General features: G+C 36.8%; 4 protein-coding genes across 4 annotated transcripts; 3 read left to right on the forward strand and 1 right to left on the reverse strand.

Annotated features, from left to right (window-relative positions):
- Positions 4,586-7,798, forward strand: LOC18775780. Its single transcript, XM_020564788.1, has 2 exons — positions 4,586-6,153; positions 6,953-7,798. Exon 1 carries the CDS (start codon positions 4,586-4,588, stop codon positions 5,669-5,671), a length of 1,086 nt encoding a protein of 361 aa, XP_020420377.1. The 3' UTR covers positions 5,672-6,153; positions 6,953-7,798.
- On the forward strand, positions 7,906-8,703 carry LOC18776906 (dCTP pyrophosphatase 1). The gene is made up of 2 exons (XM_007211154.2): positions 7,906-8,174; positions 8,288-8,703. The coding sequence occupies exons 1-2, from the start codon at positions 8,004-8,006 to the stop codon at positions 8,528-8,530; spliced, it is 414 nt and encodes a 137-aa protein (XP_007211216.1). The 5' UTR covers positions 7,906-8,003; the 3' UTR covers positions 8,531-8,703.
- LOC18778022 lies at positions 13,341-17,931 on the forward strand. The gene is made up of 4 exons (XM_020564255.1): positions 13,341-13,435; positions 13,678-13,760; positions 15,030-15,220; positions 15,573-17,931. The coding sequence occupies exons 2-4, from the start codon at positions 13,745-13,747 to the stop codon at positions 17,757-17,759; spliced, it is 2,394 nt and encodes a 797-aa protein (XP_020419844.1). The 5' UTR covers positions 13,341-13,435; positions 13,678-13,744; the 3' UTR covers positions 17,760-17,931.
- Positions 18,323-20,919, reverse strand: LOC18777131 (flavin-containing monooxygenase FMO GS-OX-like 9). Its single transcript, XM_007209051.2, has 7 exons — positions 20,241-20,919; positions 20,029-20,099; positions 19,769-19,927; positions 19,473-19,555; positions 19,154-19,289; positions 18,873-19,046; positions 18,323-18,684 (listed from the first exon to the last, which is right to left on the reverse strand). Exons 1-7 carry the CDS (start codon positions 20,812-20,814, stop codon positions 18,487-18,489), a joined length of 1,395 nt encoding a protein of 464 aa, XP_007209113.1. The 5' UTR covers positions 20,815-20,919; the 3' UTR covers positions 18,323-18,486.

Below are 22,869 nucleotides of genomic sequence, written 5' to 3' on the forward strand. Positions count from 1 at the left end.
ATGCAATGATCCTTCACTCTCTACATTACCATGAAATACTTGGGTAGCAGCTGGATTTTGCTTTCTATAGTAATCATACAAATTGTGTAAAAGTGTCTTGATCTCCAATGACATGTCAATAACCTCATTTTCATCGAACATGAAGTCACCCAAGTAAAATTCCACATCATCCATCTTGTATCAAGGATCTAGAATAACCGCCACAAAGAATAACTTGTTGATGTTATTCACATTTTCCCAATATTTATCAAACTTTCTCTTCATCATTGTTGCTATTTTGCACATAACAACATCATCAACATTCATCATTGTGTCTATCTCCTCCAAAAAAGAACATATCCCATGGAGTGGGGCATTAGAAGACACGATTTTTGATGCACTAAACCTCAAAGTAGCATCATAAAACTTCTTCAAAAGTTTGACAAATACCTTTGTATTATCCCAATCCAATGAAGTTGGAGGCCCAACTCTTTTCTTCTTTTCCTTACCATGAGCTTCATACTCCTCAAAGTACCCCAAAAAGTTTGGGTCATCCTCCTACATCCTCTCAAAACCTTTTTGGAGCTTCAAAGCACTCTCCAACATCATGTAAGTTGAATTCCATCTTGTGCACACATCTAAAGGAACCACGGTTCTAGTATCAACCTTCTCCATCTCTCTAACAAGCCCTAAACTTCTCTAACCGTTAGGATGACCCCCTAATGTACTTAGCACAATTTCAAATACTCTCAATAGATTGATGAATTTCTTTCATTCCATCGGTTACAATCAAGTTTGTAATATGTGCACAACACCCCACATGCAACAAACTATCATCACCTATGAGTGAATTCCACTTTTCTAACCTCTTCTTCATGTAGCTAATACATCCATCATTGGAGGAAGCATTATCAACCGATATGGTGAAAACTTAGTCTATCCCCCATCCATTCAAACATGCCTCCACAAGCCTACCAATTATATCCCCCTTATGATTAGAAATGACACAAAAATTAAGGATTCTCTTATGCAAGACCCAATCATCATCAATGAAGTGGGCCGCGAGAACCATGTAATTGATATTTTGAATGGACGTCTAAGTGTCGGTGGTAAGAGAGACTCTTTGTGCATTATGTGTTAGGACACTCTTGATTTTAGCTTTCTCCTCTTGATAAAGATCCCACACATCTCTAGCAATTGTTGTACGAGATGGCAAATCAAATATAGGTTGTGCCTCCTTCAAAAATTCAAGAAACCCAATACCCTCCACATGACTTAATGGAAGCTCATCCCGAATAATCATCTTGACATATGCAATTCTACATCTCTCTTTACTAAATGCATGTGCTACTAGGTTACCCTCTTTCCCTTGGCCCTCAAATGAAAGGACTTTTTGTCTTTTCTCATGTCTCAATGGAGAATTCTTACATTGACTTCTCAAATGGTGCCATAAAGTGGATGTAGCATTCCTTTTACCATCACATGCATAGTCCTTTTTACAATACTTGCATATGCATCTAGACTCACTAGTTTCATCATCACACTTTATCTCTGTGAAATGATCCCAAACCCCCGAAGCATTCTTACAAGGCTTTCTTTTTCCTAAAGTACTAGGAGTTGATTTTGGAGGGTCTGATTGTGAAGGGGCTAATGGTGAAAGGGCTAATGGTGGTGGTGGGTTAGTTAAAACAGGAGTTTCAGATTCTGCTTCCATTAAATTCCTAATACTCTACAAAAATACAAATTTTTGGTGCTTCAATAACCAAAAACAATAAGCATGTAATCAATATTGCATATTTGCCAAAGCAACAACCAAAATACAAATATTGCATATGCATATCTGCCAAAGCAGCAACCAAAATACAAATATCACATTATTTAATAATTCCACTTTTCTAACATCTTATTTATGCCTTTAGCCTATATGAATTGTTGCCAAATTTAGTGTGACATTACAATAATCATAGAACTTAAATTATTACTCAATATCTGCCAAATCACATTATTGAATGATGCAATTTTCCAAAATCCGAAATGAAATCATAAATAAGAAATAAAACTACCACAAAAAATAACAAATAAAACAACAACTGAAAAATACAAATAAATCAAACAGCAACAAAAAATCACTTCTATCCCAAAATCAATTCTATGATCCTAGATATTATTAGAAATTACAACACCACCAGAAATAAATCAAACAAAAACAGAGTCAGATCAAAGAAATTACCTAGAGCAAGCCAATCGTTTCTTATGATCCCAAAATCAATTATGTCCACCAAAAATCACAACAGAGTCAGACTAGATAAATAGAATTAACAAAAATTGTCAAATCCATAACATTTTTAATTAGGGTTTACACATATTAATACCTCAAACTGAGAGAGAGCGAGAGAGACTGAGAGAGAGCAGTCGACAGGGACCGAGAATGGCTAAGAGAGAGAGAGAGAGAGCGAGCGAAACTGGCTGAGGGAGACGAGAGTCAGAGCGGGTGAGAGAGAGAGTGACTGAGAGACTGAGTGATCGGGTGAGAAAAATCGTCAGAGAGAGAGAGAGAGAGGGTGAGAAGGAAGAGAAGATAGAGCCGAGAGTGATTCAGAGAGCAGCGGCGAGAGAGAGTCTGAGAGGAGAAGAGGCGAAATGGAGAAAAAAAAATCGAAGCAATGTTTTAGGGTTTCGCTCGATCCGGTGTAACATAGAGTAGGAAATGGTTTTCGCTCAACGAATCATCACTTGACACATGTATTAAGTATTTTTTTAATAATATAATTAAATTACTCGGTCCAGTCCGATTTTTGCTAGTTTGTAGCCAATTAAAACCGGTCCAACCCGGTTCATGGCCAATTCGGCCAATTTTTTTACCGATTTTTCAGTGTAAAAACCGAACTAAACCACTTTTGAAGGTCCGGTTCGGCCAATTCGGTCGGATTTTCGGTAATAATGCTCACCCTATGTTTGTTGGGCATATTCTGCCGCAAAAGACTAATTTTCTTGTAGTGTACATAAAGTATATCAAATAAAATAGAGAACTTAAATCATAGAACAGAAAGGCGCTACATATCGTCTTTAATTATATTTTTGGTAAGACAAAACATAATACATTATTATTAACTTATTATGTATTAAGACTTTTCTTACTGTTTATCCGTACTCACTGGCAGACCTACGTAGAGACAAGTGTAGGCTCACACTTAAATGTATTCTTCAATCATGTAGGCTACAATAAATAGAACATTTTGGCAATATTTTGCATGTTCAGTCCAATGGCCCCCAGTTGGCTCACTATCAACGCCCAAAATATCAGACCAGTTTAAGAAATAACTTAGTTTGTCTCCCATCCCACGTGTATTTTGTGTGATATTTTATAAAATATATAATATTACTACTTAAAAATATTTCCTCCACCTATTACTAATTAATTTTGAATTGAATGATTTGACATTCTTTTTTATTGTAAATGAAGCTTCATTCAGAAAATTGACCCAAGACTCTTTAATTTTAGCTTTAAATGGTGGACTGTCAGTCTGTCAATAGGATTAAGATTTAAATCAAGTCTTTGGTGGTTACGCTTAAGCTTCTAATTAGTATTTGCAAGAAAAACATATATAAAGTGAATGGTTTTTTCCAAGCTAGTATAGGCGGAGCTAGAATTGTAGTGACATGGACGGTAGGCAACATTTCTTGACAGGCAATAAATAAGGCACCAACGTTTTATATGTTTGGTTTTTCTTCGAATTTTGCTCTTATGGCTAAAGCTGCATTGAACTTGTTGCTGGACAGCACCTGAGAGAATGCAAGCTGCATTCTTCTTTCGGCATGCGTTTCAAAATAGTTTCCAACTGGATACTAGATGGCCTTTCTAGTGGCATTGGTTATTCCAAGTTACCTACTCAGTGTAACTGCTACTCATTGAAATGTCAAAAAGGAACCTGTAAGAGATGTAAAACGATCGAAACAAACAGACGAATTACCCTTTTAAGCAACAAGTGTAGTTATTTCGTCAACACGAATTGAAAAATCATGTAGCTGTTTGCATTACCAATTCTTCTTTATGACATGCAGATAGAAACCTGTATTTTAGACATTTGTGGTTATCTATAGCCGATCCTCCTCTTCATTTCCTTCTAGATATAGAGCATTATTATCTCAAAAATGATGGTTTGCTCATCTAGTTCTTAAGGGTCTTACTGAGGAGGGACTTAATGTTATAAAAAATAATAATAATATAAAGTAGAGAATATATGTAAAAGTAGAGAATGAGAGAATTAGAATGTGTATGTGATATTCTGATAATGTATTGTGTGTTATTGTGTGTTTTCAAATGTGAATGAGGAGTGGCCTTTTATAGGCATCTAAAAACATGTAACCTTCACCAACTATAAAAGTTCTCCAACCAAAACATTAAAGTTTTTACCAACCAGAAATAAAACCTGAATATTAAATATTTATAACCCCCATAATAAATAAAATAAAACAGCCAAAATAATTAAATAAATAAAATAGTTAAATTTTTAAAAACTTTTAAAATTTCAACAATCCCCCCACAAGGTTTTCAAAATTTTACCTTCACAAAAAAACAGTGAAAAATATATAATATATATGGGCAATGGCTTCACTTCCTACAGTGATCCGTCTTGATCTGTTTTTCAACGTGAAAAAACCACAAAAAGAAAAAGTAGAAGACGACGACAACGAGCAGAAGCAGGCCTCCCTAGATTCACATTATTCCCTTAATCTTCTGCCGCAACTGCTGGAGGTAGCCTGGTCCCACGATCCCCTAACCACCCTCAAGCTCATCTTCAACCTCAACTCTTGTCATTTTCATACGGGAAAATGGTACACCGACGCCTTCTACACGGCGGCGTTTTGGCTCCACAAGAACCACCCCAAGACGCTAGTTTGCAACATCGATTCCTTTTCCACTCCGTTAGGGAATCTTTGGGAACTTATTGATATTCTCTACCGCCTTCTCGGAGAACACGCGGTTATGGATCTCTTCCTGAAGCGCTTGGAGTCTGATGTTGATAAAATAATGCAGCATAAGCTGCAACTTAAGTCATCCGATTACTTAACGGACGAGGAAGATGAGTTCAAGGAAGACGAAGACGATGAAGATAGTACTTTTGATCCTCATCGTTTCGTTACTGAGGCTGCAGCTTGTTTGGTTACCAAACACCCCACGGCCTCTCATACCGCCCGCTCCGTTCTGCTGTGTGAAAGCATTGCGAAGAGGCTTTTCACACCCAAATCAGATCAATCGTATGAACTGGAAGAGTGGGAGAAGTTTAGGAAATTGGTTTTGGCGCCCTTGCGCAATTATTGGTATCGTCAAGGAATGTTTGACCATCGCTGGAGCTGGGTGTTTGAGAAGCAGAAGTTGTGGCATCTTCAAACCGCAGTTAACAGTGACAGGCAGAGGAGCTATGAGGTTGAGAAGTATTTGGAGGAGGTGAAAGTAGCAGCAGCAAGAGGAGGAGGCGGCATTGGCATAATAAAGCCGGATGCTTTGGTTCTAGGGGAGATCATAAAATATGTATGCTATGCGGATTTCAGGGAAGTGGTTGAGCTTCAGTGGAAGGCAATGGTGGAGGACATAAACAGCAGCAAAAGCAGGGTTTGGGGAACTTTAAAAACTGCTTGGCAGTGTGTTGTCTCACTGATATCCTGGGCAATGGCAGAGCATGGGCTATGAGTTTGGGACTTGTGGTGTCTGAACTGAGTGAAGAGCCGGTATGGAAAGGAAAGGTGATCACTTTCGGTGATTCCCAATATGAGCTGCTGCTGCATTCGATACAAGGCGATGATCTCAAATCCAAGGCCAAGTTTATGATGAGGACAAACAAAGATTTCAGCATAGCTAATTTTCCAGAGGCGTGTGATTTGATTCTGGAAGTGGCTGTGAATGAGAACTTAAAGCCAGAGCAGATGGTCAAGAAGGTGTTTGTGTTCACCGACTTTTCATGCCGTGGTATCGACTGGAAGCCTAGTTATGAGGCAGTACGGAGATTTTGAGTGGCTACTTAGACAATTTGGGCAAGGTATTCTTGGACAATGGTGGAGAAATTGGCGCGCACCAACTCATGGAAGCAGCCATTGCTGACAAAGAGTATCAAGCTCTCTCTGTGGTCGACTGAATTTTAGTGAGATCAAGATCAATCAAATAGATATTTTGAGGTATGATGATCTAATCTGATGATATGATTTCACCAATTAGGTAGAATATTAATTAATTGGTTTACTAACCTTTATGTAGCACTGATATATAGCCTAGCCTGTGCTTAGAGATTCTTGAGCAACATTTCAAATCATCATCCTGCATCATCTCTGTTTTAGTTTAATTGAATGTTAGAGTTGAGTTATTTTCTAGGTTTAGCTAGCTAGCAATATTTTCTGCTCTGGAAGTGAAAACTAATGGTATGTATTGATTGGGGATGATTGCATTTTATAGTATATTATATTATATTCGAGACTTAACGATTCATATGGTTTTTGGGCACTGGAAGATTAGAAATAAGATTACATACTTTGTTTCTTATTTTAAGTAGAGGGGAGCATGCAAATTCTCCATGGACATATGCCATAAGTGACCACAAAGAAAAATAGAAGGCAGCTCATGAACTCATTCTTTTATGAGATAAAACTGATTAGGCAGAAACCTTCATTTTAATCTTCTGCTTATATTGTGTTCACATCATGAAAAACTGGAAATGCTAATGCTACAAAAGCACTTGTGGAAAGATGAATCAGAATATGATAGGGGCCCAGAGTTAAGAACAGAGTTACAAACATCTGTCCTTAAAATGGCAACACCTTTGGAGTATAAATGTGATACCAACAATCCCTTCCCTAATCTAATTGGAGTTTTATGATTATGCATAGTCATTGCTTTGCAGCAACCATATTCTACTTCTTTTCCCTTTTTAAATTTTGAACCTTCTAGTAAATTAATGAATTTTTTTTTTTTGGATAGCAGATGCTCAAGGCCTCATAATTTCATAAGAACTGAAGTTTAGCATAGCATTGCTTTAAGTTCAGGTTCTCTACCCAAGTTGTGATAGTGTAGGTAATGTTTAACTTTCCTTTTCCTTTGCACCCTTTGAGTTCCAGACAAAGGTAAAAGTAAATTCAGGACAAGTTTTCACCTATATGGCTGAGATTGTGTGTGTGTGTGTGTGTGTGTGTGTGTGTGTGAATTGCATAAATTTACATTACATGCAGACATAATGAGTATGAAGGCAACAAATCTCAAGGCACATAGGTGGGCGCCAACACTTAAAGCATATGCAAGCAAAAAGCTTGTTCCCTTTTACACGTCTTTTTCCTTCTGCAGAATAGATAATATAGGTAGCTTGGTAGATTTTGTACTTTTTCAACTTAGACTCGATTTCCCTTGCTATAAAGCAGAGTATAAACGACACACAACAACCATGTGGGATATGAAATGGAAAGCTTTGTTTATATGTCGTGCAAGTTCCTGATTCTGATGTCGAAAATTATCCACACCCAAATCGCAATTTCCGGATTCATAAAAGAGACAAGGAGCCAATGATGTTTTTGTATTGTTGGTTCCATAAAAGACTGAGAAACAAAAATCTTTTGTGATTTTTGTGAAATCTGAAAATATACTAGCTAGTGAAATTCACCATTATACTTGGGGGAGGATAAATCCAAAATGCCAAGGAACAAAGCTATAGGATAATTCCAACGGGTTGGCTTATGCATAGGCATAGGTGAGAGAGCTATGTGCCAAATTGAAGTTTTTGGACCAATTGCTTCCCATATTATTCCTAGTTAAAAATTTGAAGTAGATAGGTATGAGTGATTTCAAGTCATGGATGATAAGATTGGGAACATCTTTTGCCATACCTGAAATGATTACTGTTTTCAGGGAACACTCAAGTGCCCCTCCACTATACCAAATGGTGCATTTTTAGTTTTACAAAAACAAAACAAAAAAAGCCACCCAAAAAAAAGCAAGCCATAAGTCTCTCTCATCTCTGCATTTGCTTTAAATTTGGTCGTGCATGAGCCAAAGTGGAGGAGAGCTAGGATCAGAAGAGATGGGAAGTTCTTATGAGGTTGCAAGAAATGCTAAGGATGTTTCACTTCAAGAACTCAGAGATAGGCTTGCTGAGTTTGCTCAAGTAAGAGGATGGGATCAATATCACAGTCCAAGGAACCTCCTTCTAGCTCTGGTAACAAACTCAAATCACTTTGTCACCCCATTTCACCAAGCTTCAATTCCCCAATTTTATTTATCTTCTTTCTTTGTTTTGAACTTTTTCCATTGCATAATATGTTTGTGCAGGTGGGAGAGGTTGGAGAATTGTCTGAAATTTTCCAATGGAAGGGAGAAGTTGCAAGAGGACTGCCTAATTGGACTTGTGATGAGAAAGAGCATTTGGAAGAGGAGCTCTCTGATGTCTTGCTTTATCTGATTCAACTTGCTGATGTTTGTGGACTTGATCTTGGACAAGCTGCACTCTCCAAAATTGTCAAGAATGCTAGGAAATACCCTGTTACCAATCAAACACCAAACTCCACCAACTAGCTGTCAGCAAACAGCCTTAAAATTTCCTTGTGTTTTTATGTGTCTTGTTGTAAGTCTTGCTACAGCTTTATCCTTGTGCTGCTGATCATGTCAACTATGAGCAAAGTTTTGTTCAGAGAAACATCTATTTTCCAATGCTTCTAAATAATATCATCTTTCGCCGTTGTTGATAATCTGACGTCTCTTTTAATCTCCTAAGGCAGAAACTATGCGATTACTTTGAGCTAGGTTTTTGTTCTTTAGCCAAATGGGATGTGAGTGCAACTTGACAAAATTGTCCTTGTCGGCATAACTGCCTCAGCCATCCAAAGTGGAGCAAATAAATATATAGATAGAGAGAGGGTAGGCTGGCTAGTTTTATATTTATTTGGCCATGGCTTCCTAGTAGTAGTACTGAATCTCTACATGATCACTGAAAGCCAGAGAGAGGTTTTGTGAATGATTATCGAAGAAGATGATCTTATTCTTTATCCAGGAAAGTTAGTGTGTGGTGGGGTTAAACTCTAATTGCTTGGTGGAGCACTTGAGAGACAATACACAAAAAGAAATATGCCTCAAGCATAATCTAGCTGATGTACCTTGGACTTGGAGGACAAAAGAATCTTACAATGCAACTTAAAGAAATGACACATTATTTACTGATTTTTTTTATTATTGTCATCCTCATCATCTTCAAGTTTGATTGCATATAATAATTAGTGACTGACTCTACTTAGAGCAACTCCACCCTTTAGGGCAAAGTCTAAGGCAAGGGCAAGCAAGGGCTGTCACTATTCACGTGAATAGTGTCAGCCTTGCCATTTGCGGTTCCACCCACAAGGGCAAAGTCTAGGACAAGTTTAGGGCAAATACTATTCATTGTACTTTATTTCCTATTTTTTTATATTTTAAATCATTAATTTTGATAATCTTTTGTAATTAAATTTTCGGATAAGATTTTCGGATGAGAATCTCGGTTGCCACGTGTCTTATTCCAGATAAAATTTTCGGATATTCATTAATAAAAATTATAATATCAGATTTCCGATAAAATTTTCACCCTCTAAAATTGTGCCACGTGTCCCATGTCAGATAAGATTTTCAGATATTTTTAAAAAATTATAATCTCATATTTCAGATAAGATTTTCACCCTCTAAAATTGTACCACGTGTCCCAATATTGGAAGGAGAATAGTTTGTGTAGAGAATTGGTGAGAAAAGTGAATAATGTGAGTGGAGAGTAAAAAATATTGGGGATGGAGAAGAATTGTATGAAGATTTTGTGTGGAAAGTAAATAAAATGGTTAGGTATTTATAGGGAAAAAATACTGAATTTTTTGGTATTTTTTAAAAAAAATTTCAGAATTTTTCAGAATTTTTTTGCAATTTTTTTAGCAAAAAAAACGAGGACCGTCGGATTTCTGGAAAAAAATCCATCGGAGCGTCCCTGGCGCGACACGTGGCTTTTTACTGTTCGTTGCTGTCAGGGCTGACGTCAGCCAACTCCGGCTCAAGCCTAGGCTGAAGTTGCCCTTGGGCCTGCCCGGGCTCGTGGGACCCAGCTGCTGCCCGGGCTTCCTTCCTCGCGCTGGAGCTACTTCGGGCTGGCCTAGTGGCCCTTTCACCCGGTTTGGGCGATGCGCTGGGCTTGCTCTTAGTGAAAGAAAGTTTCTAAGAGCATCCGAAATAGTTCAATTTATTAAACTTTTTTTTTACAGCTATTTAACTGAAATGTAGTTTTATTTGGAGTGGTGCATTTCAATAGCTTACAAATTAAGAAACTATATTTTTTTAAATATCTTTTTAAATGATTGAATAAAATAAAATGAATAAAGTTAATTACAATAAGAATTATACAATTAAAATGGTTTTAAAGAGATCGACCAATTTTACATAATAACAAATTAATAACAAAATTTTCTTTGGTTAGTGATAATATTATATTAACACCATTGCAGATGCTCTAAGAAATTCAGTAGAAATTGAAAGGAAAAAAATACACATTTTCTCCTAACAATAAAAAGTGAAACATCTAGCCAACTGAGTCTAACCTAGTGAAAATAGCCCCTATTAGGGGTGGGCACTCAAACCGGCGAACCAGAAATTCGAGCCGAATCGCACCGAACTAAATAAAAAAAAATCGAGTTGATCAAAAAGTCAAAAATCGAACCAGACCGGTTTGGACCGGTTTTGGATCCGGTTCCATGTCTTCAAAAACCTGATCGGGCCAAACCAAACCGGTCAAATTAAAAAAATATATAATTTCAATATATATTTATATTTTTAATTTCACTTTAAAAAAAACTAATATTTATCCAAGTTCAATTTCAAAATATATATCTTTTCTAACTTTAATATTTATTTTTATATGAAATTGAATAATTTGTTAATTTTCAAGTAAAAAATAATATTTTAGTTGAGAATTGTATTAAAAAATAATTTTTATAATCCGATTCAAACCCAAATTGGAACCGAAACTAGACCAGAACGGGACAGTTTTTTATTTTTTAATTAAAATCAAATCGGATAAATAGTACCAAATCGGTTCTAATTTGAGGCAAAAACCGGTCCAAACTGAACCGTGCGCACCCCTAGCCCCTATAACATCATAGTTGCGTGTGTGAAAAATCTCCCCTCTATGATTTAGACTATCACTTAAAACAATTGAAACATCTGTGCAAATGAAGCCCAACATATGCAAACGAGTCTTTGATATAAGTATTTGGGCCTTCTCCAAAAAAGAAAAATTGCATGTGCCCAATTTTTTCTGCGCCCAATGCAAACGTACCACACCACGTTGTGGAACATGTCCGCGTCACTATCCCACATCGACATCGCACAATTTTAGTGTTGATAATTACCCTTGTGGCCCCATTTTTGCACCAATCTCAATCCTTGATTGATATGGAGTAGAACGCGAGGAAACTCATTTCTTGTAAGACGATTTTGAAGTGATGCATCTTATGCCAAAGCTAAGCTACTCATTAGATCATTGTTTGACAATAAAAACATCATATAATATACGAAACGGAAAAAATTTGCCCTAATATGCGAATTTATAAGAGATAGACTCATAGACGCATAACATCCAATAAAGTTTTAAAAACAAACAGAGGTTCAATCATGCTACAGTGACTAAATAGAAAGCCCGGAATGATGAAAAATGAGGTAGCTTTGGGTTTCACTTTAATCTTTATGGGAGATCAGATTCACGAAATGAAATGAAATGAAAGTGATACCCGAGAAGGTGACAAAGGGGGACACTGTCATTGCGCAATATCAAGGGCAATTTTGTAGTTTCAATGTGGAAAAGAAAAATCAAGGAAATAGAATTGGAAGCTCTGCACTTCATGCAGGTCACGCCCGGGATTGGATTGGACTGATAAAAAGAGGAGGATGAGAGAGGGGTCCCACCAGAGAATTTTCGCCGCAATTCATACAATGCTCAAACAATTTTGTATTGTACGGACGCATTTTTATTGGGTTTTGTTGTATTTAATTTATTATTTTTTACAAGTTTATTAATTCAACTGAGCAACTATACAACTAATTTGCCGACGTGATTTAGCACGGTAAAAAATGACTTTGATTAATAAATAAGAAGTCTCATATTTGAATCTTTATGACATCTTAATTGTTTAAATTTACAATTTAAAAAATTCTTATCTCTTACTAAAATCAAATATTATACTTTCTCACATTTTGTCTTGAGGGTATCATAGTTTCTTTGCGTACAAGTTCATCTATATCATATGACCTATTCCAGAATTTTGACTTCAAACCAAAAAAAAAAAAAAAATCTCCACTGAGCTCTAAGAAAGTCTTTATTGCTTTTATTTTTCTCATTGTTTCCACTCTCATCTTTTGGGACCATTTTCTTGTCATATAAAACACTTGCAAAATAGAAACCAATTTTCTGTTTTCTTTCCCATTTTTAATTGCATATTTTAATAAGTCTTCTTTTTGTCTAATATTCTTTCTTTGATTTGAAGTACTTTCACAGATGTAACATTGTAACTAACTCATTAAGCTAGCAATTATATCTCTTGTTGTCGTGTTAGTTGTCCTGGAGGCTTGAGTCATTAGCACTAATTATGTACTAAACAAGCATAACCATGATTTAGATGGTCCCATGAGGTTGTTATCTTGACACCTGGATAAGCAATGAGACTAAATGGATCATGTCTTTAGCATCATATTTCTGAATTGAATAGCTCAAAAAGGAAAAAGAAAGATACACACACAAAATCATTTTCACTGGTAAGTTTGATGAGAGTTTAAGAATTACAAACATGAAAAGGCCTGTGTAATAATAGTCTCTAATGACTCTAAATCACAATTTCATGGTAATTTAGAACACGATGAGACTTATGACATCCCCCCATAAAATTCGTTATTATATTTTTGTTAATAAACAATAATTAATTAATATTTTCAAAAAGATATGTGTCGAATAATAACATATGCAAACAAAACATAGATATGTGTGATTTACTTGTGATTTCATTATCGGTATGAAAATAAGTCATATAAATTTTAGTCGTTATCAAAACAAAGTCTGTGGACCTACTGCTTACCAATTATTATTTGTAACTACTGGGAAAAATAATAACTTTCATTAAATTCTTGCAAGATAGATATTGATTAAATTAGAAAATTTGAGATAGTCTATAAGAGCTTGGCTGTGTCTGTTGGTTGCAGTAAAATCCGGTTTGTAATAGTGCTGGTGGAGTGTTGTTTGACATTGATAATATTTTTTGAAGTTTAATATTAAATGTTTTTTTTCTTCCGAAAACAGAAAATGGTTGAGAGAATCTAGAGCCTCATAGGACAATGCCCACTTGCTCAAAACCCAAAAAACAAACACAAAAAATGAGAAAGAGAGAGACTTTGTTGGGTGTGGACAACTTTCATGTCTCTTCTCATGTAAGTTTCGTTTGTTTCCGTGGATTTTTCTTATCTGCTATTTCTCTCTCTCTCTCTCTCTCTCTAAATCTTCTTAGAGAAAATGGCCCAGAGGATCCAAAGTTTTCAACGTTATATAATTTCCATGGTCTTTCCAAAATGCCTCCTTTGATGTTCGAGCTTCTTGGGATACTCTGTTATTCTGATTCCTGATTCGTGGGTTTGTTTCGGTTGTTCTTGTTTTGCTTTGTTTTGTGGCTCAGAGCAAGACATCAGTCATGGAATGAGTGAATCCTTGCTGGGTTTTTGAGGAGAAGCTAGAATAGGACTATGCATCAAATTTCGGGTAAGCTTTAGATTTACATCAATGTTTTAATGATAAAGGTGATCCCTTTGATGGATTTTTTGTATTATCCTTTTTCCTTTTTGTTTGTCTTTTGCTCTGTTTTCTTTTTCGAATGTTTGTTCTGTAAAATAAACATCCATGAAGTGGAATGAACTTCTGTGCTTGATGTTTTTGATTGATGGGTCTATCCAGTTTTCGTTGCTTATCGGTAACATAATACCAAGAAGAACTCATTTTTATAGCTAAGACGGAATTTATAACCACATTTTGTCAAAGGAGATTTTTTTATTAAGTAATTAGTGTTCTTGTGTTCAATTTTCTCAATTCTTTTATTGGACAATCTGGTTTGAAAAATATTCTGATCTTTATTTTTGACTTTTTACTCCGAGTTCCCCTGGAATCTGTGATACATTTTATTATGACTTTGACATTTAGCTTTCCACTATACGAGGATACATAAGCCCAAAGCTGATAAGGGGCTGTGATCAATGCTGAAAGTATAGACCATGTTCCCAAATCTTTGCTTTGTTCGATCTTGAAAAAAGTATTCTTTTTTGCTCTTCACCAGTGGAATGAATACATTGCGGCTTGGTCTTAATTCTGATTTTGTTTCCATTTTTACTAGTCTGACGGCTTTTACTGTGATGGATCATGGATATCTTGAGTAAGCTCAGTTGCCCCATTAAATTTTGTTGACTTTCAATCTTTGTAAAGTGATGACATTTTCCTTCTTCCCCCTTTTCTCCAAATACAGACACATACTTCAACTTGCAATGCATTTCCTCTCAAATCAACTCTTGAGTTACATGATTTCAAATTGGTTTCTCTAGTAGGGACCATTGCAGCCTAGCAGTTTCAAAATGTTGGCTTGTCTCTTTGATTATCTTGGCCTAGGTATGTAGGAACCACCAGCATTATGTTAGTAGGTTTTCTTAAGCCCATTTCTACCTAGAAGCTTCTTTTGATAATTCTCTTCAATGTGCTCAAACTTTGCGCTCTGTATTGTCCTTTTAATTAAAAAGTGTCTTTCTTAAGACCTTTATTTTATGTCACCTTTCTCTTTGGTATCAGGGAATTATACTCTTGAGCATTCTAGATGCTTTATATTGAAACAGTTTCAATTTGTTCTCCTTAGATGTCTCTAGACAGTACAAACTAACCTATTCTGATTTCTATACACTGTTGCATGTTTTCTTTCTGATGGAACTGAGGGTGCTCGGTTATACTTTATTGGGTTATCCAGTAAACTTTATGCTTTATTACGTGTAGAATTTCTGGAGATGGGGGCACATATCCAGTGCAACAGCTATTTCCCAGGATATTACTTGACAAGGAATCATAACTTAATTGCTAATAGCAGTAAAAGGAAGCATAACTCATCTCCTGACCAGTTTTTAGGGTACTACAAGGAGGTATTAAAGCAGACAATGCTCGAGCAAGAAATGATATTGAGGGATCAGGTATAGTATTTTGACCATTCATGCCAACAATAATATACAGAATGTTGAATTTCATTGAGCTTAGTGCATTCAAATTTCTTAGTTCTTTCTACCTTTTTCTATGGATATCATAACTATTTATACAACAATTGTCTTTTATCACTTGTTAATACTGTAGTATGGTCCATAAACATCAAATGGTGTTACTGCAAATCATTGAGTCATAATCCTTCGTTTTTCAAGGGATTTTGATTGTTTTGATTTTTGTATCATTGGGTTATTTCATTATGGCCACATTATCTTTGATATTCCCAACTTTTTATGAAAGTTCTTAAACACTTAAATATGCCTGACATGTCTTCTGTCCATCCAGATTCAGGACCTTCATCGCCTTTATGGAAGACAAACAGAACTAATGGATGAAATAAGAAGGAATGAATTGGTTAAATATCAGCTGAAGATGGAGGCTTCACAGTTGACTACTTCTTTGTCTCAAAGCTCATCTGTTTGCGTTCAAAAGACATTTCACATGCCATCCTTGCCTTTGGTAAACCCTGTATGCAATCAAATATTTGTTTCAGGTGCTGAAAGTATCCAATCACCTTCATGTTTTGTTCGAGGGAGGAACATAAAGGCATGCTCTTATTCTACTCAAACTGAAGGTCGTTCAGAAGACTCTGAATTGTTGGAATCCAAATGCAAGAAATTTGAGAAGAACTTCTTGGATCTTGAACTTCCGGCTGATGCATACATTGATAATGAAGAAGAAGAATTTCTGGGAAATGGAAAGGTTTCTGAAGCACCCGAGGCATCAAGTTCTCAAGCACTCCCATGTTTTAACACCCCTTTACCATTCAGTAATAGGTATAAATTATCAACGGTAAATCCTGCTCTTTATGGTGACAGGTTACAGTTAAAAAAGGATTTGAGATCTAGCACAAAACATGGTAGTGCCTTCTTCCTTGATAGTAGCTTTAGCAATGGCTCCCAGTTGGAATCCAAGCATTCAGAGGCTCACCCACCACCACCCATCAGTTTTGATAATCTGATCAGGATTAATGACAATTTAGTGAGTGAACACCATGGCATTACAAAATACAGGCAGGATTCTGCAAATGTCAAGTCCCCAAAGGATATAAACTTGAATTTCATGCCTCCTAGCTGTCCTCTAGATGTGGCAGTTTCCCAGAGTTTCCAAGCAACAACTGGATCGGGGAAGCTTGAAGATTATAATGAGCAGTTGCAATGGCACAGGCCAAAGCTTGTTTATAGTAGCAAAACTGATAAAGGACATGAAGATTCAAACCAGGCGGAGGCAAGTGACCACTCAAGTAAAAGGATTTGTGGTTCTGCTGCTAGTTGTGAGAAGCTTAACATTTCTTGTGATGGCTGTTCGCATGGCTCCCCCTCTAATGCCAATCTGAACCCACCTGAAGAGAAAAAGGAAAGAGAAAAATATGTGGTACTTGATTTAAACTTGGCTTGTGATTCAGTGCTCGACGCAGAAATAGTACTAACAGAACATGTAGTAGAGACTGAATTTGATAAGAAAGATGTAGGTTTTGGATTACAAGTTGACCTGAACTCATCCATAAATGGAGACAGGTTTTCACCAATTTCCTCTCTTTCAACCGAAATTGTTTTGGAGGCACCTGCTAGTCCAGAAAACAAGGAGTGTTCTCCACCAAGAGGAGAATCTGATCAAAATCAATTTGAGACACCTTTTCTGTTGTTAGGACAGGAAGATCTGGAAAACAAGGAGTGTTTTGTGCCAACAAGAGAATCTGATGAAAATCAAATCGAGACACCTTTTCCATCATCAGGAGACTCAGGACAGAAAGTGGATCTGGAAGAGGAACTAGTCAGGACTGCAGCAGAATCTTTGGCGTCCATTTCATCATCTGGACTTCATACTTGTATTGTACGAACCACAAACAAGCTGCTTAAAACTTCATGTGACTCCCTACATTGGTTTGCTGGGATAGCTTCTGCAGTTGTAGGTGGTCCAGAGAACAAGGCTGGAGTAGTTATGAGTGAGGATCTTCTACCTGATGGAATGGACTACTTTGAGGTCATGACATTGAATTTGACTGAGACAAAGGTGGAAGAGTGCTGCTGTAGAAGTAATAGCCACAAGGATGAAGAGACAGGTACCACTTCATCGCCAAATCAGCCAAGGAAGGGCCGGAAAAGGAAGGGAAGGCAGCGGAAGGACTTCCAGAGCGAAATTCTCCCAAGTCTTGCCTCTTTGTCAAGGTATGAGGTGACTGAGGATCTTCAGACACTAGGAGGGCTCGTTGAGTCTTCCGGTAATCGTTTGGAAACAGGTTCGGCTAGATATGCAGCTAAACTTGGATTGGCAAGGGGGAGGAGAAGGTCCAGCATTTCTACTTCCACTGTAACTGAGAATACTTTGGAATCATTGTTGAAGCAAATTGGCAGCAAAAGTCAATTTGGAAAAGAGGAGAGAAGGCTAATAGGTTGGGGAGAGGTAACTAGGCGGCGTAGAGGGCAGAGATTTCCAGTTAGCAAGCCTCGTCTTATTTTAAGCCAAGTATAGGAAGAGCCATGATGAAGAGTCTGTTTGAAAACTCTTTTGTTGAGGTTTTTGTGAATCAATAGATTGTTTGTAAATGTTCTCCAGACCTTCATAATTCATACATGTGGTGGGTATATATATATATATATCTCTATATTTGGGTGGTTAAGAAAGAAGCCATGAATGATATACACATGCACTGAGTCTCCCTCATTTGCAGAATTGAAAATTTATCTTTGAAAGCTCTGATGGCACTTCTTACAGTACTGTTGTAAGCACTGTGAAGAACACAAATAAACCTCATACAAGTTTTCAGAGACTAGTAAAAAACATTAAGTACTAGGTAATATTACTGAGTGAAACAACATAACTGAACAAAATGCGGTCATACAAAGAGCTTATTGAGTACAAACTGTAGCCGTTTCCAAAACTCATTGCAGTTTACAAAAGCATATTACAAGGCGACCTGTCGTTTATAGGTCAACAACTTGTTTTTGCCAGCCAGACCTTGTAAATTGTTGACCTTGCCTGACTTTGTACAAAAACAAATGTTTTAGAGTCTATTGTCTTCTACCATTTCTGTAAATCTAATAATGGTGAATACCCCTTCATTCCGCCAAAAGTACCACAGAAAAACAAAATGAAGATAAAAATAAAAGAACTTTCTCTCTCAACAATAACAAATACTTTTATAATAGGTATACTTAAAGTTCGTGGTCCAAGCAAATAATAATAATATAATTAAGGTTTACAGAGGAAAATCTTGAGCCCCATGTTGAGTGAAATGTGGACTTTGAAGAGCCTCTTGAAGCAGCTCATGATCATCCCACGAATCCCTATATGTTTCTAAGTCGGTGTCAGCATTTCTCAGGGCCGAAAGGCAAAGCTCTTTCCTCCATTCTTCTAAACGTGGGAACCCAATATGATCTCCATATCTATCACAATACTGCAACAAGAAGCAAAACATAAGGGAGAGAGAGCTTAGAATGCAAGCTACAATATGTGCGGCCACACCACACATCAATGGCTTGACAGCCTCACCAGCTCATTCAAGTATATACATAAATTTAACGCATCTCACCACCTTTACGAGTAAGGTGGTCGGTAAATGTGGTACTAATTTTTTGTTTTTACCTCGAACTCTGCGATATCATGGGTATTATGCTTTGGAATGCCAGCAACATCCCTTGAGTGATAGAGTTCCTTAATGGACTGCATCATGTCATCCCTTGATGGCAATGTTCTTTTCCCAGAGAGTAGTTGAGCTATCCATTTTGCTTGTGACTCAAAGAATGGGAACCCTATGATCTGTATCAGATTATGGACAAATTAGCCAAAAATATCATGTACTAATCTCACATAAAGAATGATGAAAATGAAAGCTAGTTATGTAGAACAAAGGTTTATTAAATTACCTTTCTAGGAATGCCTATAAAAGATAAAGAGGGAGCAAGTGATGGAGGGAAGGTGTGCTCATACAAAGGGCCCACTCTGTCATCATCCACAGCTACTATTCCTTTGGTGTCAAGAAAGGGGAATGTGTATGAATACCTGCACACAGCCCGCTTGGACCAATTAATTAATTATATTGCAACAAGCTGTGGGGTCCATCATTTGCATGTGGGGACCCATAGAAAATCTCCCAGTCAAAGTCCATAGTAACACCAATCACTTTTCAAAAGCAAGTAGATCCACCAGCATATTTATAAGGTCAAATTGGGTTTCAAAATTTACCCAGTGCAGTACATGATGGTGTCTGCAATGACCCAAGAACCATCCACAAATAATACCTTCCCATCTTCTTGAAGGCAGTCTATCTGCAGCAGAATGTTGCATTTAAATGTTTGTTACCAACATTTGCTTGCACATGAAAGAAAAACTGATGGGATTGCTAAAAACGAAACAGAGTTTTGTTGCTTATAAACAGAATGCAGAAAAAAGAGCATGCTTAAATAAAAATAATGGGATGGGATTGCAATGGGCCCTGCTTTGAAAGGTGAGGCACGAAGCAATTTCATATTTGTTTGAACCTGCGGACGAAGGTGCAAGTTCTCATGCTTGGAAATGACTTTGGACAAGCCCTCAGATATGTCAAGAGATTTGCCACTGAGGTAGACTGCCTTTGCCTCTTCCACTAGTTCCATTGATATATCTTGTCCACTTAGTGAAGTTCCAACCACCACCACAACCTGCAAGCAGAGGAAAATATATCACTTCATCTTTTAAAAGCTTGAAAATTTTGTTGATCCATTGCAGCAGAGAACTAATTAGATCTAATCTATTGCCTTACCTCATCGGCAAACGGCTCAGGAACCCTGTAGATGTGACTATGCATTTGCTTCCTCTTCCATGCATCCATTCCTAAATATGACCAAATGAAAACCACAATTGCAAAAGGAAAAAAGAAAATGGAAACAGAGATTAAAACCATATATAATATGATTAAGAATGTTAAAGTTATTCACATGAGCTAACATGAAACTAAAGAAATTGATAAAGTACCTTTAATGGAAGGCAGCCTTGGCTGAGAGTAATGGCCAGTGGCCACAATCACAGCATCAAACACCTCTTCCATGACAATCTGAGTCTTCTTATCTACACTCCTAACAACCCATTTCAAATCTTCGCAGCCAACTACATCATCAGTACTAGTAGCATAATAATCCAACATCCCCACATATGCCACCCTAGTATTGAACCTTATCAAATCCCTTAATCCAAACCAGTCACAGAAATCCTTAAGATACAAAAGAAGTTCCCTATGGCCAGGAAACCTTCTCATGTCCCTACCCTTCTTCACTGAGAATGGAAAGTCAGTGAAGCCCATGATCTCTCTGGGAGATATGAGCCTTAAAGAGGTGTAAAGACTGCTATGCACTTTTAGAGAAGGTCTCCTTCCTAAGGGATCCTCTCCCTCCACATTAGGGTCATACAGCCATTGCCCTCCTACATCATGGTTTTGTTCCAGAACCACCACTCTGTGACCTTCTTTCCTCAACTCCCTTGCAGCTACAAGCCCTGAGGGTCCAGCTCCAATTACACAAACTTTTTTGGATTGGTAAGTCTCAGAAACCATGGTTATGGTTTTGGCTTTAAATTTTGAGTAAAGGGTTGGTCAGATCACAGGGTGGTGGTGTGGGAAATTTGTTGTTGCTGATTGGCTTTTTATAGCTGAATTTTGTTCACGCAAACAGATGGGAAATTCATAATAATGTTGGGAGATAGAGATGGTTTGCTAGCTGGGAGACCACACGTGACAGATTAAAATCAATGCCAAGGATTTGTCTACTTTTAACTAAAAAAAAGTTAACTTGCATGAAAATTTTCAATGTCATCTTTTGTTATTTGTGATCCATCTTCAACAGTTCCACCTAATTACATATTCTCATCATGATCTTGTCCCAACCAAACATTCTCGAGCCAATTAAAGTCTTTGGGATGCAGGCTCATGCAGGTAAGTTCAATTCAGTCCTTAACCTTCCATGAAAAGAATAATACTTAAACTATGTGCCTAATTATATCAAAATATCTTTGCTTTCAATGGTATTTGAATGCCAATATAACCACATGCTCTTACACGAAAATGGCAGAACAGAAGGACCTTGATGGGCCATTAAGTTTGGTGATCAACTCATCACGTAGTTTGGATCTTCTGCTGATATTTTCTCTGGTTCTGGCATCAAACATATCACCATTATTTTTCTTTTGTTGGTTTATGGAAACTATTATTTTTATTTTTATTTTTATCATTCGCTAGGAAGGGGAAGGAGGAAGTATTAAATTGGGTTGCCTCAAGATTGTCTCGAATCGAACCCGAGTGTACTTATGAAACTATTCGTTTGATATCAGTCTTTTTTCTTTTTAGAAAAAGGGTATAATTAGAGAAAAGTAACTAGCCTAGTCTGAGTCTGAGTCCCCACAATAGAAGAATGCCCCTTCTTGAAGCCAAGGGAACATGAACAATCATGAAACAGTGAACATGTTTATTCAACACAATTTCCTTTTTTTTTTTTCATTTGACTTGCAACTGTGGTCATGAAGGGAAAGTGATCATAGCCCTCCCTTTAATTCCTTTCTTCTCCAAAAAAATACTTTTGCTTCTATTAGAAAAAAGGATCTGACACATGCACTGATAAAGATTAACATTTATCACTTTGGGAGAGATGGATTCATAATTTTGTCAAAAAAAATCTTTTGTTAGTGTGTAATCTAAGCATGCAAGTACAAGTAAATTAATTATATTTATATATCCTAGCTAATCTAGCAAGTAAATGATTGGCCTGTCTTGTCACTTTGTTATCATGCCATATGGAAGGTTTGTTGTATGGAGATGGAAAACTTGCAAGGTAAATTACATTGATGGGATAGCTAAAATCCCTATCAGTGGTATTAAATTACTTTAGGTGAGTCTTTTTAATTTTTAATTTTTTTTTGATAATTAGGAGGGGCTTAAGCTAAGCACTAATTATAGCAATGCCTTGGTTATGAAACTAACAAGAAAATCAGAGTTAAACACAGTCAATGATAGAAAGCATAGAGTTCTTTTGACTATTTGGTGGGCCATTCAAATAAGATTGCTTTTAGCTGGGTTCTGTAATCTAACCAAACCTTTAACATGAAGACAGGACAAGCCCTTGAATCATATGCATTTAGGGGGTATAAGATTGCTTTCAAATTCATGCATGTTTACCAGTAATTTACTGACTGCCAAAGTATTCTACACCTACAATTTTGGACAGTCTGTAATTGTAATAATATATATGTATTGGTATTGGCTTAGATATTTACCTACACTTGAATGATGGTGCAAAAACTTAGAAGGAAGCAAACTTGGAGCTTGAAAGTAAGGTAAAGTAGGTTATTCATTTATTTTTTCTTTCTTTCATGACCTTCCTAAAATCATTTTCACTTATAGTTTTTGTCATCATATAATATATGTAACTTTATGTTGAAATTGCTTTTACTAGACTCTGTTAAAAAAATCTGGTGATCTCAATTGCTAGGAGGCTTCTTCTCAATGTTTATATTACAACTATAGCAACAATTACCGGGAGTTGCTACAATGAGGGGTATAGATGAGGGGATTAAGTGAGGGATCCAATCCAATCATGTATAAGTTGAAAATGTTAAA

This window comes from Prunus persica, chromosome G5, assembly GCF_000346465.2.
Source record: "Prunus persica cultivar Lovell chromosome G5, Prunus_persica_NCBIv2, whole genome shotgun sequence".
Classification (NCBI taxonomy): Eukaryota; Viridiplantae; Streptophyta; class Magnoliopsida; order Rosales; family Rosaceae; genus Prunus; species Prunus persica.